Source organism: Ailuropoda melanoleuca, chromosome 14 (assembly GCF_002007445.2).
Source record: "Ailuropoda melanoleuca isolate Jingjing chromosome 14, ASM200744v2, whole genome shotgun sequence".
Classification (NCBI taxonomy): Eukaryota; Metazoa; Chordata; class Mammalia; order Carnivora; family Ursidae; genus Ailuropoda; species Ailuropoda melanoleuca.
Window position 1 is genome coordinate 3,821,146 of NC_048231.1, and position 14,889 is coordinate 3,836,034.

The 14,889-nt window shown below is 36.8% G+C and overlaps 1 protein-coding gene across 3 annotated transcripts in view; it reads left to right on the forward strand.

Annotated features, from left to right (window-relative positions):
* SLC38A6 (solute carrier family 38 member 6) overlaps positions 1-14,889 on the forward strand; it is a 79,718-nt gene that overhangs the window by 21,542 nt on the left and 43,287 nt on the right. For all 3 annotated transcript variants that reach the window (XM_019800086.2, XM_002913032.4, XM_034641962.1), the window contains exons 4-6: positions 774-826; positions 4,198-4,237; positions 14,406-14,484. In XM_019800086.2, the coding sequence (XP_019655645.1) occupies positions 774-826; positions 4,198-4,237; positions 14,406-14,484 (172 nt within the window). The remainder of the gene's footprint in view (positions 1-773; positions 827-4,197; positions 4,238-14,405; positions 14,485-14,889) is intronic.

Genomic DNA, 14,889 nt, shown 5'->3' on the forward strand with positions numbered 1-14,889 from the left:
GCTGGAGATGTTCATTTGTAGAGATCCAGATGTATCTTCCTGCGTCTCAGGCTGATTCCGTGGATATTCCTGCTGGTCTGGTACCTATCCAGCTCAACTCAGGGGACCGGCTGAAAAAGGGGTCCCCTACTCCTCCACCATCTTAACCTCCCCCCCCGAAATGTTTTTACTTTTCATTTTTACTAGCGGTGTCATTAGTTAGAGCACGAAGCTATACAGGCCAAGGACAAATTTGGTTCTTTTATGGGCCGTTTAAGTCTCATCTCTTCTATGCCTGCATTTCTTAAATACGTGGAATGAAAATGTAATTCCATATTCTTATGATGAGAAAAGAAAGTGTATGCCCTACTAATTATGGGTGAGGAAAAGTGAATGTCTCCGAAAGTATGATACACCCTTCATACATTAATTTTATTTACCTATGCAGTTTTCAGAAACTATTGCTAGTGAAAACTTGCTTTTGGATAGTACAGTATGCAAGTACTGTTTAGGGACAAGTGGGATTGTTCTTGAGTAATTAGTGCATTTGAACTACTGCAGCCTGGGTGGTAATTAGATGACCTTGGGATTTGCTAAGCTCTACTTATTCTAAGAAGCCTATCCTTACAGACCATAAGTCTCCAAAAGTTTCCCCCAGCAGGGGTTACTTCTGCTGTAAATTTAATGTGACAATCCAATAGCTATAAGGTAGTAGTGGAATAGCTGTCTTCCCTCTAAGACTTGACACACGATAGTTTTGTGTAAAAATAAAAAATTATAATCTTTCTTAACAGCTGTGACATCTTATGAAGATCTTGGACTCTTTGCATTTGGATTACCTGGAAAGGTAAGTTGTTGTTTTTTTTCTCCTTACTGTCTCCAAGATCCATATAGACATTTTTTTCCCTTCCATTTCTAGTTAAAAGAGACAGGTATATCTAAAAGAAATTAGGGGACTAAAAGGAAACTAAAGTGAAGAAAGGCAAAATGATGGGAACAGGAAGACAAAGAGAAGAAATCTCTCTATACGCCCTTCTGGAAAATGCATCAATAAATTTAATTCAACACTTAAATCTGTTAGTATTTTTTACCCTTATGAAGAAGAGCAGTGACTTGAATAATTTTAAAACTGTAACAATGGCCTGTTTTTTTTTAATTAATTTTTATTAATTGAGTAAATCCTCATAAAGATAGGAAAACAAAGAAGCATAGAATTAAGATTATGGCATGACTATTTGCAAAACTGATAATTAGAAGATTATATCACTTAAGAGCTGAACAGTGCTAAAAAACGATCAAGCTATTCCATCATCTGTAGGCGAGGAAATTAAGGCCCAGAGAAGTGAAGGGGCCTATTTGTCCACAGTTACTCAAAGCCAGTATTACATTGTAGAACTTCAGACTCTAAATGAACTGCTTTTCCTCCTCAGAATAATAGAAATGACAGCAGTATTTATTGGTCATTTGTTTGTGATAGGCATATAAAACTAAACTGAGAGGTAGAGGAAACAATGTCTTCTTCCACAGGTAACCAGGAGTTAAATATTTTTGTGAGTGCTGTAATACTTAATTTCCCAAGATCTATTATACTTCTGAAACCCATTTTCGGGGCGCCTGGGTGGCACAGCGGTTAAGCATCTGCCTTCGGCTCAGGGCGTGATCCTGGCGTTATGGGATCGAGCCCCACATCAGGCTCCTCCGCTATGAGCCTGCTTCTTCCTCTCCCACTCCCCCTGCTTGTGTTCCCTCTCTTGCTGGCTGTCTCTATCTCTGTCAAATAAATAAATAAAATCTTTAAAAAAAATAAAAATAGAAAATAAAACCCATTTTCATGTTGGTTGCAAATAGGACTTTTTCTTTTCATTTGTAAATCTGTTGTTTGTGTTTTGTGTTTATTTTGTTTTTAATCTTAAAGGATACAGTATCTGTAGATGGCCAAACCAACTTCTAAGAAGTGAGTCTGGGAGGAAAAAGATATAGCTACATAACAGGGGAGAAAAAACCTGTATTTACATCTAAATTAACTTTGTTTTTAAAGTACAAAAAGAAATATTTAAATCGTGCTGTGTAGCCTCATGGTTTGGACCTTGTTTTAATAACCTGCAATTTGAACAAACTGGAGAATATGTTACTTGCAGGTAAAGGGTTTTGTTAATCGTCCTGATAACAGTTTCTCTTTCCCGAAGACAGGGATGTTTGGTATAATCGTGATCAGTTTCCTGTATCTCCAGTTTAACCAAGGAAGAAGAAAATGTTGTTTATATAAGAAAACTCTCTAATTTCGTATGATCTATAAATATGACTCTAAGCATCATCACTGTTATTTCATACTGGTATTTCCTGCATCCCTTGAATAGCAGCAGAATCTAAAAGAATTGAGAGCCCCCTTTCCCTAAACTCTAGAGTAGCTGCATTGTCACTGATGTAGGCACTCAGTTCCTAGGAGGCAGGTACACAGAGAGAGGAGGCTCTAATGAGGAGTCGCGGTTGTTCCTTTTTTATACTTCCTCTCCACTTCCACACTTGGGTTGAAACTTCCTATTTCCTTCTTTCCAGATATGATGCAGAAATGGATAGGACAGGGTACAATAACATTGTTCTGAGAATTAAAGAAATATTTTTAAATTTTTTGAACTTTTTAAGAAAGATTTTTAAATTGTCTATAAATCAGTTCATCTCCTCACCAGACAGATATTTATTGAATAAATACCATGTGCCATGCATTCTAGTAGGCACTGCAGACATAGATAGGTAGATAGACATACTGACTTTCTAGATCTTGAGTGCTTAAATTCAGCGCTTAAGATGGAAAGAAAATCATGAGTAAGTTCGTCTTATTGTTTTTTGCAATATATTAGTAGAAATCCAGATTTCATGGATGACTGACAATAGCCATCCATCGCATATGAAAGATAGTGTGCAAAAGTTCAAAACAGTCTTTTCACAAATGACTGTAACATTTTGTAACTAATTTTTAAATGAGTTGACATGCGGAGTTTCTTCTGGAAAAGTGAGAGTGGCAACTACTCCATCTTCAAAGACACCTATCATTAGCCCTGCTCGGCAGACCCCAGGGCCCTAGTGTTTCCAGGAGAGGCAAATGATGTGCCACTGATGGAATTCCTAGTAGAGGTGAGTCTGAAAGGTGATCTGTTGTTCCCAGTCCATGAACTGAATGATCCTAGATAGCTAGGCCACTCCAAATATCCATTGGGGGTGCAGATTCACCAAGATGTACGTGATTGAAAGGCCCAAGTGGAAATCGAATATTTAGTCATTTCCTGTGAGTGCATCAGATTACCAAGAATGGATAAGGAAGGTGTCTTGAGTTTCCCAGGAAGCATTTCGGAAGCACAAGCCAGCAAACCTACAAGCTGAACTTAGTCCTTAGGCGTATTTGGTTTGGCTTACGTTTTTTAATTTTTAACTGTTGCCAACTAAGAGTTAAGAAATTTTGAAAGAATTCAGTTTCTGACTTTCCTTGAAAAATTAAGGAAATATACAAAATACAGCTACCTTGGATCCGTATTCTCACGTGGCAGCAACTGGCCAGAGCTGAGCAGTAGCCCCTTTTTGAAAGGGAAGGAGTTCTTCACTAGACTATAATCTTTACGACCTAATATTGTCTTATACTAAGCCCACTCCATATTCCTGAGTTTGAAATAGTTTGCTTAAAATTTCAGATCCTGAGAATATATGGGCTCTCGAATTTTCTGCTCTAGGCTTTACTAATTCCTGGGTCAGGATGTTCAAAAGCTTGTTGTTGTATGCCACAGTGACACACTCAGGCTATGTAATTCCCTCCTATGCAAAACAGCATCCGCACAGCGCACCTCAAGCTGTAGCAGTCGACCTACTAAAGCATCGTCTCATTCTACCTCCTAAAGCAGTGAAAAAGGGAAAATGAGACCAGGTAGATTTAATTTCAATTTTCTGCTGCTTTGATAATCACTAATTACTAGCTTTTTAACACATAACTTTTTAAAATGACTGCCAAGCATATTTTCAAAAGCATTCTTTATAGTAACTATGGAACTATTAAAGAAGGGCTTTTTGTATGGTGATAGTTTTATGTATTACAAATGGCTGACAAAATACTTTCAATTTCTCTTCGCTTCTGCATCTGTTTTTTAGGTATGGTTATTGCATTTTAATAAGATACTATTCCTTTTATATTATTTCTTCTTTGATCTTGTAAATACATTTGTTCTTTTTTAGGTGGCGGTAGCAGGCACCATCCTAATTCAGAATATTGGAGGTGAGTGACTGAGAGTGCACTGCTTATGCATAAATGTGATGGCAAAGGTGTCTTCCTCTTGTTTATTGCCTTACTACAGCTCTGGCTGGCAACCTGAACTTCTGCACACATAGGTATCTTCAGAAACCTTCAGTGTTGTCCTCATTACGCTCTCTCTTTTTTTTAAGATCCTTTTTATTAGCAGCCCTTGTAGGACAGTAGCTTCTGAATTTAGTTCCAGGTAAACCCTTGATTTTAGTCTTGTTATTAGGTCTGCAGTACACCTCTAAAGCATTGGCTTTCTGTAGTTGTGATAGTGGTAAGGTACAGTGTAGAAAAACTCTCCAGGTGATTCTAAAATATTTCCCCTCTACTTTTGTCCTAATTACAGCATTGGCATATACTGCTTCAGAGGGAGTGATGTTTCCTGGGCTGTGAACAATCTGGTATAGATAAGCAGTGTCCTCTTATAACCAAGAAATTTAAAATGACAAGGTAGTTTAAAAAATAAATAAACCTGGGGCCCCTGTGTGCAGTTGGTTAAGTGTCTGACTTTAGATTTCGGCTCAGGTCATGATCTCAGGGTCATGAGATTGAGCCCTGCATTGGTCTGCATTCTGGGTGTGGAGCCTGCTTAAGATTCTCACTCTCCCTTTGCGGCCCCCTCCCTCTCTAAAATAGATAGATAGATAGATAGATAGATAGATAGATAGATAGATAGATAGATAGATAGACAGACCTGAAACAAATAAGAACCATTCTCACATTTATCTTGTATCTTGTTTTCATTAAAAAAGATCCCAATATTGAGAACCGTGTAGAAACAAAAATTACTATTAATTATAGACAGTTCTAATGTATTAAGCATTTAGATCCAAAATATGGGAGTCATGTTTGAATGTGTTGTGAAGAACTTACATAGCGCTGAACAAGGCCTCAGTTTTCTTTTACCATTAACTGGAGGGCTAAATAAATGCTATTAGTTTAAAGGAAAATACACAGGGAAGGTTGACATGCATTTTGGACCTTACACAAGATTGTATGGTCAGAGGAAATCTTAATCTTATTTCTTATGTGTAACAGTTCAAAATAATTTAAAAATGGCAGCTCTACTATAAAGTTCAACTCATACTCAAGAGATCTGAGCTATTTTACTTCAAGTATTATTCAACCAAATTCCCTCTTTAATGGGTTTCTTGATCAAGGAAAAAATTAACATTCCAACAGTAAATTATACTTGCTATTGTTTTGGGAATCCTGAACATTCATGTTTTAATTCTTTGAATGTTCATGGAAAAAAGAGAAGAAAGCTTTCTTGGATGTCATACCAAATAATCTCCTTCTAATATACACTACTTCACTCTTCATGCTAGAAGCCAATAACCAGTTTCCTCCTTTATGAATCTGTATAATGCCATTGATTTTAAGATCTGCTTTAGAATAATGTATCTTGTTTTAGCAAATATAATTGCTTAAATATGCACTTGTAATGTCTAATATGAATGTGTATATATATATTTTTAAAGATTTTATTTATTTGAGAGAGAGAGAGGGAGAGAGCACAAGCAGGGAGAGCAGTGGAGGGAGGGAGAAGCAGGTTGCCACCCCCAGCAGGGAGCCTGATGAGGGGCTCGATCCCAGGATCCCAAGACCATAACCTGAGCTGAGGGCAGACGCTTAACCGACGGAGCCACCCAGGCGCCCCTAATATGAGTGTATATTTTAATATTTTCCATCCCTCATTATTCTCTCTATCTTATTACTCAGAATCATCACATTTTGTTTAGATTAGGTTGAACTACTATTTGGCATTTTATGTAGATTTTTTTTTTTTTAAGATTTATTTATTTATTTATTTGACAGAGACAGAGCCAGCGAGAGAGGAAACACAAGCAGGGGGAGTGGGAGAGGAAGCAGGCTCATAGCAGAGGAGCCTGATGTGGAGCTCGATCCGGTAACGCCGGGATCACGCCCTGAGCCGAAGGCAGACGCTTAACCGCTGTGCCACCCAGGCGCCCCGTAGAATATTTTTTTTTAAAGATTTTTAAAAATTTATTTATTTGACAGAGACCGCAAGAGAGGGAACACAAGCATGGTGGGAGTGGAAGAGGGAGAAGCAGGCGTCCCACTGAGCAGGGAGCCAGACGCAGGGCTCGATCCCAGGACCCTGGGATCCTGACCTGAGCCGAAGGCAGACGCCTAATGCCTGAGCTACCCAGGCGCCCCTAGAATTTTTTTTTTTAAGATTTTTTTTTTACTCATTTGAGAGGGCGTGAGCACACGCATGAGCAGGTGGGAGGGGCAGAGGGAGAAGCAGACTCCCCACTGAACAGGGGTCCTGACTTGGGGCTGATCCCAGGACCCAAGATCATGACCTGAGACGAAGGCAGCCGTTTAACCGATTGAGCCACCCAGGCACCCCTTATGTAGTATTTTCAATCCAGGAATTTGGATCCAAATGTGTGACCCTGCCAAAATGCCCACTTTTGATTCTTGATACCCTTCACTCTGATCCCTTCCTTGTTCTTTAATCTTGTATCTAGCTATTATTGTACATGATCTATTTTAGCACTTTTTATTAAATTGAAGCTGTATATATATATGTTTTTCTCCCCTACTCTCTTGTAAGCTCTTGCAGGGCAAGGACTAGGTCTAATTTCTTTTTGTACTTCCGGAACCTAGCACAATACCTGAGGCTTGATAAACCTTTGTTGAACTGAACAGAGCTGAATATGATTTGTATGAGGTATGTCCAAGTATTTTTTAATATTCTAGATAGATTTATCAAGAAAAAGAGAAAAAGGAATGGCTAGACCGATCACTAGCTTTAAATATTTGAAAAGCCAAACATGAAATTTAAAAAAAGTTCTAGAAAAAGAATGTCCTAGAAAGGATTCCTGCATCTGGTGGCAGATAAATCATCAATTCTCTCGAGTCTAAGTATGTTGATTTGCTTGTTTGCTTTATATTATAATCTTTTTTAAGAAAAAGTGATTTAGAGTACCTGAGTGGCATGATCGGTTAAGTGACCAACTCTTGGTTTCGGCTCAGATCATGATCCCATGGGTTGTGAGATCGAGCCCCATGGTGACTCCCTCTACCTCTGCCCCTACCCCCATGTGCTCTTCTGTTCTTTGTAACATTTAAACACTTTTCAGTTTTCTTAGGTTTCTATGCCCCTGATGAATCTATGAGAAAAATAGAACAGAGAGACCTTTAACGTCAAAATGATCATGAATTCCTCTTGATCAGTATTTGTTACATGGATGTTTCAGGGAAGACCCAGTTATCCCCTACGTCTCCTTATTCCATAAATCTAAATAATTTACTCATTCATTTATGTTTTTAATACCTAGCACATAGTAGGCATTTAGTAAGTAATGCTTATTATAGGAAGAAAGGAAGGAATAAGAGAAGGAGAGCGAGAAGGAAAAGCCAGCAGCCTGGCTTGGTGCTTCTTTAGGAGGAAGAGAATTGATCACCTGGGAGGAGGAGACCATGGAATATATTAGTGAGTATATAATTTCTTTAGGAAAGAATTTACCGTCACGACTTCACAGGAAACTTTTTTTCCCTCAGCATCAACAAGGCACCAAGTATTAGTCATAGGGCACTGATGTAGTCTAACAAACTGATTGGAAAAATATAGTGTCTTTGAATAATCTCTAAACTTTATGATAGAAAAAAATGTGACTCACTAAATTTAGCACTCTTACTCTAAGCTTCTGGAAACCTTTGTCTTTGGAATATGGAGAGCCCTCTAGTAAGTATTCTGCTGCTTCCAAACATTTCCTGATCTCCTCCCCACAATGATGAATTAGGGGACTGAAATAAGTCCTAGTGGTAGCCGCCAGCTGCCTCTTTCCTTAGGTGCTGGAGTGGCATTTGCTGAGAGTCCTTGCTGCTGGGACACAAAGTCAGAAAAGAGACATCTGGACGTTTCAATATTGAATATTGTTACAGGCAAGGGAACTCTGGCTTAGGGTTTGAATTTGGTGGGCTACTGGTAAAAGGAGTAAGAACCCTCGTAGCAAGTAAGTGTGTGTAGTTTCCACGTAGTTCCTCTAGCTGTGTTGCATTATGAGATTCTTTTCCTAAAAACCAAAGTTAGTCTCACATTCATCTGAACTCTTGAGATAGACCACTTAGTAGGCTAACATATTCCTAGAAATCAAGCTGTAAACCCCAAATCATTTTTAGTCAAACCAGAGAAAGTCCTATGAACTAGAAGTGCATGATAAAGTGAAGTTAATTGATGTTTTTTTTGGTTTTGTATCCCACTCATCTCAAAGTGTGGAAACGTGAGTGGCTCTGAGGAGTACGTTAAATCCTTACTTTGCTCTGTATAAAATATGAGGGACCCCTATTGATAGCATATTACTTCTTAAAACTCCAGTTCCTTAAAGGAGATTAAAGTTTGAATCACTGCTATATATATTGTCAAAGCAGAACCCTGAACATTAGTCTTACTGGAACTTCCCGAAAGTGCTAGAATGATCCAGTTTTTCCAGTCTGGCACAGATCCCACAAACCTTACTCCAGCAGTCTTGATTAACACCTCAGTTTGGAAATCTTAAGTTTTTTTTTTTGTTTGTTTGTTTTTAAAGATTTTATTTATTTATTTGATAAAGATAGAGACAGCCAGTAAGAGAGGGAACACAAGCAGGGGGAGTGGGAGAGGAAGAAGCAGGCTCATAGCGGAGGAGCTTGATGTGGGACTCGATCCCATAACGCCGGGATCACGCCCTGAGTCGAAGGCAGACACTTAACCGCTGTGCCACCCAGGCGCCCCTGGAAATCTTAAGTTTTAAGAGAAACTCTGCAACCCTTTTTTGTACTCAAGCAGTACAATTTCTAAATCTCATAATCAGAGAGGTATAAATAAGATCATTTTCAGTTAAGAACTATAAAAATTTCAGAGTCTCAGTGTTTTTAAAATTCATGATTTAGTATTAGATAAATTAGAAACTATTTGGTTTTATTTTCTGCCTTTTTTTAAAATTTTTTTTTTAATTGTAGGGTAGTGAAGTCATTTTAGGTGTTTCAGTTTGTACTGTCCCCTGGGAGACTGGGGTTGGGCGTGCTGTTACAACGCCATCTGCTGGTCAGCTCATCTGTAGACATACTATAGCTTCTTTGAGCCCGAACAGTACTGTCCAGAAATTCTAGAAAGCACTGTTTTAGAATAGGAAAGATATAGGAAATTTGGAAGGAAGGTTTTTTTTTTTTCACAAGTACTTCCTTTGATAAAATTTACTGGCAACATGTCACTTTAAAAAGGTTTTGAGGGGCACCTAGTGGCTCAGTCCGTTAAGCATCTGCCTTCTGCTAGGTCATCTTCCCAGGCCAGGGTTCTGGGATAGAGCCCCGCATTGGGCTCCCTGCTCAGTAGAGAGCCTGCTTCTCCCTCTCCCTCTGCCAGCTCCCCCTCCTGCTTGTGCCCTCTCTCTCTTTATATATATATCAAATAAATAAAATCTTTAAAAAAAATTTTTTAAAGGTTTTGAAAGTAATGTATTTCTTAGTAATAATTTTTACAAATTATTTGAGTATAGTTGACACACAACGTTACATCAGTTTCAGGTGTACAACTTAGTGATTTGACATGTTTATACATTATGCTCTGTTCACCACAAGCATAGCTGCCATCTGTCCTGTTACATTGCTGTTGCAATATCTTCCACTGTATTCCTTATGCTCTATCATTTATTCCTATGACTTATTGAAGTTTATTATAGGGTTTCAGAATAGTAAATATTCTCCCATTGTGTTCAGATTTAAGATCTTGATAAATGATAAAGACAAACATTTTCTTAGGGTTATGGAGAAAATTTTCCTCCATATATTTTGATTTCCATTTTTGTACAAATTAAGGAAATAACATTTTTGGGGGGTTTTAGAAAAAGAGATTGTGTCATGTACTCTTTTGAGTGGGGACAGACTTTCACTGGCATTTGGACATTTAGGAGGAACACCAGGTTAATAAGACGTGTTGAATAGAATAAACCTGTTGCTATCCCTGACTAAAAACATGTTTGAAGTAAAATTGAATCTTTCAGACGGAAAGGCAAACTTATTATTTCCTCCCATAGTACATCTGTTTAGGGCTGGCTGACTAATCCTTTAAGAAGTTGCTGAACTTCTTCCAAGTGCTGAAAACTTAATTCTGTTTTAAAAATAGCTGTATGTAATCTTATCTTCATACGTGTATTTTAAGAGTTTAACAAAAAGGGTAATTATTTTTGCAAACTAATGATTTCTTAGGCCCAGACTCCAAATGAGGCTTTATATTTTTTCAAGGAGTCCTGGGAAAAACAGTCCATAAGAGTACAGGGTTTTTGGGAAGAGGGATTGGTTTTATGTTTTGTTTTGTTTTAATTGTTTTTTTACATTTCAGTTTGATGTTAATATCTCAAATATGTGAGAATAGGAAGCTTTTTCCAATGAATTACAGTCATAGTTGCAGATGCATTAGAATCATAGTCGTAGATGCCGTGGAGGCCCTCAGGAAACTCCTTAGCTCTTCTGAGCAATCTTGGACTAGTAACTTCATCAAACCAGCTACAAAGCTGAAATAAATTACATTGAAAATACATGTCAAAGTGAAATGAACACAGTGTTTTTACGACTTCTCATTCATTTCTTTGATCTTAACTATTGAATTCAGCATTTGTAAGCAATTTGTTATTTAAATGCCGATGAAAAAAGAAAAAAATAATTCTAGGGAGGGGTCCTTTTGACAGACGTCCCTTATTTTTCTTTGCTGTGGTGATTTCTTCTTCACTTTGCTCCTGCACTTTTCCCTAACAGTTAATCTCAAGCCAGCCTGGCTGTTTCTACCATCACTACCTCGTGCCTCCATTTCTGTATCTGTGAAATAAATATCTACCTCACAGTTTTGTAGTAAAGGTTAATTGAGAAAATAGCTTGCAAATCACTAGAATACTGTGAAATATGGACTAGGCGTCCAAAACCCCAAAATGTTCACTGTTCTCGTGGTTCTTCTCTCGCAGGGCCCTTTCCCCTTTTCTGTTGTTTCTGACATCTCTCCCTTCAACCTCCATGTTCCCTGCTCATGTGTTTCTCTCCTATGATTAGATCAACCAGTATTAATACCTTACTACTTGCTATTGCCTAATCAGATTTTACCCTACTTTAATCATTTCTTAATATAACAGTTGCTTTTCCCCATGGTTTTCAAAGAATACTCTCAATTTCTGTGTTTTGATTAGATTGACAGATTTTTTTATTTCCTTCTCAGGGCAGTTTCCATTAAATGGGTTCTATTAGTTATGTTTAAAATGAAGGAGAAAAGAATACTTACTTATTTAACGTGGTAAAACTAAATGATTTGTAATGGCTTGAGTACCTGTCATCAAGGTATGTCTTCTAGCACCAATTCTGGCTCACTAGTGTGGCGGCCAGAATCACTTAACCATAACCATGGCTAAAATGGATGACCCTGTTACACAGCTATTAATTTAGAGTACAACATGGTGTGTCTTGAACTAGGAGTTTATGCTATGTATTGATGTCAGCAAAAATCATTTACAAATTCTTGCTTATGACCTGTCTCTAAGATAAGTCCCTAAACACTTCCTTATGCCATTAATAGAAGACATGAGACAAGAGGTGTGGCAGGCAGCTGTTTGATCTAGGGAACCTTTTGGTTAAAAACAATGGCTATGTGAGCCTTACTATTGATATTATATCTTTAAAACTTTTCTATTTTATTTTATTGAGCTAATTGTCCTTTTTATGTGAATCTAAGATGTATTTCCTAAGTTACTTTGTGTTTTGGTAATCTCTTTTGTTTCTTCTCTGTATTATATGTAATATGTTAAGGTGCTAGTCCTTGCATGGAAGTTTACTTGTGGTTAAGAACAAATAGTTAAGATAGTGAAAAGGATAATGTCTTTCTTTGTTTTACTTGCTTAATCACTGGGGCTTTTCCTCATCAGGAGCTGTGTGGTTTTGTAGCTCTTAAGACAAACACCAGCATTCCCTAAGAAAGAAGCAGTATTTTGCATGTTTTATTATATCTTGTATGCTGAGATCTCTTTTTGAGAGAGAAGCATGTGTTTAGTGAGTTCATGTTTCTTGAAATATACATGATTCTTCAGACTGGAATCTAATGAAATAGGACTCCCATTTGAAAACCAAAGAGTTAAGGCTACAACAGAGGATAAAAGTAATCAAATGATTAGCCAGGGGCTAATAGAAATTCTGGGAAGAATGACAGACTGTATATTAGAAAGAAATATGATATCATATTCATTGAAGCTTTTACAACTAAAGACCTAAAAGAAATAATAGAAAATTACTGAAAGAGATGAATGCCTGAAACTTTAGAAATGCATGTGGTGTTGGATTAATCCAAGCAAGAAAGACTGATGGGCAGATAATAAATTACATTGTATAGGAAGTCTGCATTCCTTGTGTTTAAGGTACTTTTGTGGCTTTTTCTCCTTGCAAGATACATTTAAACAGCTCTAGGCCAGTTTCAGAAAATTCAGCTCATGATTTTCATTATACCATATGTGTATGATTCTTTGGAATAGATAAAGTATTATAAACAAAGACCCCAAATCCTTGAGTGAAGGAGGTTAATCTAAACCTTCCTTCTGCGTTTTTCCTTGTGACAGTATGAACAATACAGAACACCTTTTCATAGACAACCAATTGTAATGTCCCCAAACAAAAAGAGTTTGAAGAAAGGTACTGTACTTCTGTTGGGGAAAAGGCTGTACTTCAACAACTGTACTTTTGTGGAAGAATAAGTAGTCATAAACTGGAAAATGTGTATATATGTATTTTCATTGCAGAGAAGTGATTACTTAACTGTTCTAAATTTTATTTTGCCATGGGTGCATCATTTTACTTAAAACATTATGTGTATCTGTGTGTGTAATTATTGTCTATCTTTATATAAATTTATATACAAACTAGTATATTTCCTTTTTTTCTTTCTTAAGTAGTCACACAACACTGTAATAATTGTGGAGAAATTTAGCTATGTTTACATATGTTGTTTGAGAGAAACACACTCTACTTAAACATTTGAGCCTTTTAATCAATTTTTCCCCAGATTTTTACCATTCAGACTTGGCATTCATTTGTGTTCTTAGCTTTTGTACATCCAAGGAGAAAGTGAAATGTTTCCTGAAATATAAATAAGTAATAAAATTAATGTGCGTACAGAGTATGCTCTTTATTCTTCTTGGATATATTCTTGTGGGTCCTTTTTTAATATATCCTTAATCTCTGGGGGAAAGAGAGATTATTGCTCTGTTAAACTGAAGTGCTGATTCCAATCATCTGGGTTTCTGTGTACTTAAAATGTAAGCTTAAACTCAAGTATTTCTATATAGATGAGTTCTATATTCCATAACCATATTAAAATATTTCCTAATATATGGTGGAAGGTTTATAGGATTTATGTTTTTTTATAGCTACATCAGAAATAGGATCATTATTAAAATGCTATAAAAGCTAGTTCTTTCTTGGATCTGTCAGATAAAATGTAGGAAGTAATGTTAGCTTCAGGTTGTGATTGCATAATACAGATGAGCCCTGTTGATAAAATGGAATAAAAGTTGTAAGTTTTGTCCCTTTGTTTCCATTGAATCTTTCCTAATCAGTTTTAGAGGACAATTTAAAATGTAACTCATTATGCATTCTGTTTTTATTTTATAATAACATGCATAACGTGTGTTGGAGGCAAGCAGAGAAAGGGAGAGGGAGGGAGACTTCTGGGAGGCTGTCTCTAGTAAGAAGAAACAAGTAATCAGAATTATTAACTGTACTTATTTAACTGTTTCTTTGTCAGTTGTTGCTAAACTAACTTCTAATGCCTTGAATAGGGTTGATAACATAAACAAATTTGTGCAAAACTTCAAAGAAAATTTCATTTATAAAAGGCCTGTAATTAAGACCGTTTCTCTTACCTAAATAGTTTGTCTTGGGTTTGAAATGTAATCAAAGGATACTTAATGAACTACCAGTTATTCTCTACAAAGTTACTTATCTCCATTCCTGGTGTGTATATACCTTTGGGATCGTGCAGTATGAGTTAATCTTCCACATGTTGTCAAAGCCCTAATGGACATCTGTGTTTCTGTATAGATTATTCTTTAAATTGCTAAAAATTATAGAATTCTAATAGGACCTATTTTTATCCTTTTTGCAGCTATGTCGTCTTATCTCTTAATTATTAAAACAGAGCTTCCTGCTGCTGTTTCAGAATTTTTGTCTGGAGACCATACTGGGTAAGAAAAAATATTTCAGGTTGTATCCATTAATTTGCTAATTCAATAAATACTTATTAATGATATGGTAAAATAGGGCAGGATGGAGAGGAACTATCTCTTGGAGAAGAGGAAAGGAGAAATTTCTGGGAATATGAAAGATTGAGATATAGGGAATGGGGGATGGTGGAAAGTATGGAGAGAAAGGTCTTAAACAAAGGAGGGGAGTGGATCATGCTGCTGTTGCTTCTCCGCAAACCACAGTGATAAAGTTACAACCACACTTGTGAGATTTCTATTCTAGAGCGTGGTTTGAAAAAATAAATGATTTGCAGGGACTTAATGATTTCATTTCCTGGTTTTTAACAATATTATAAACAATACTAAACCACATTATACTTCCTTTCTCCTTTATTATTTAAAAAT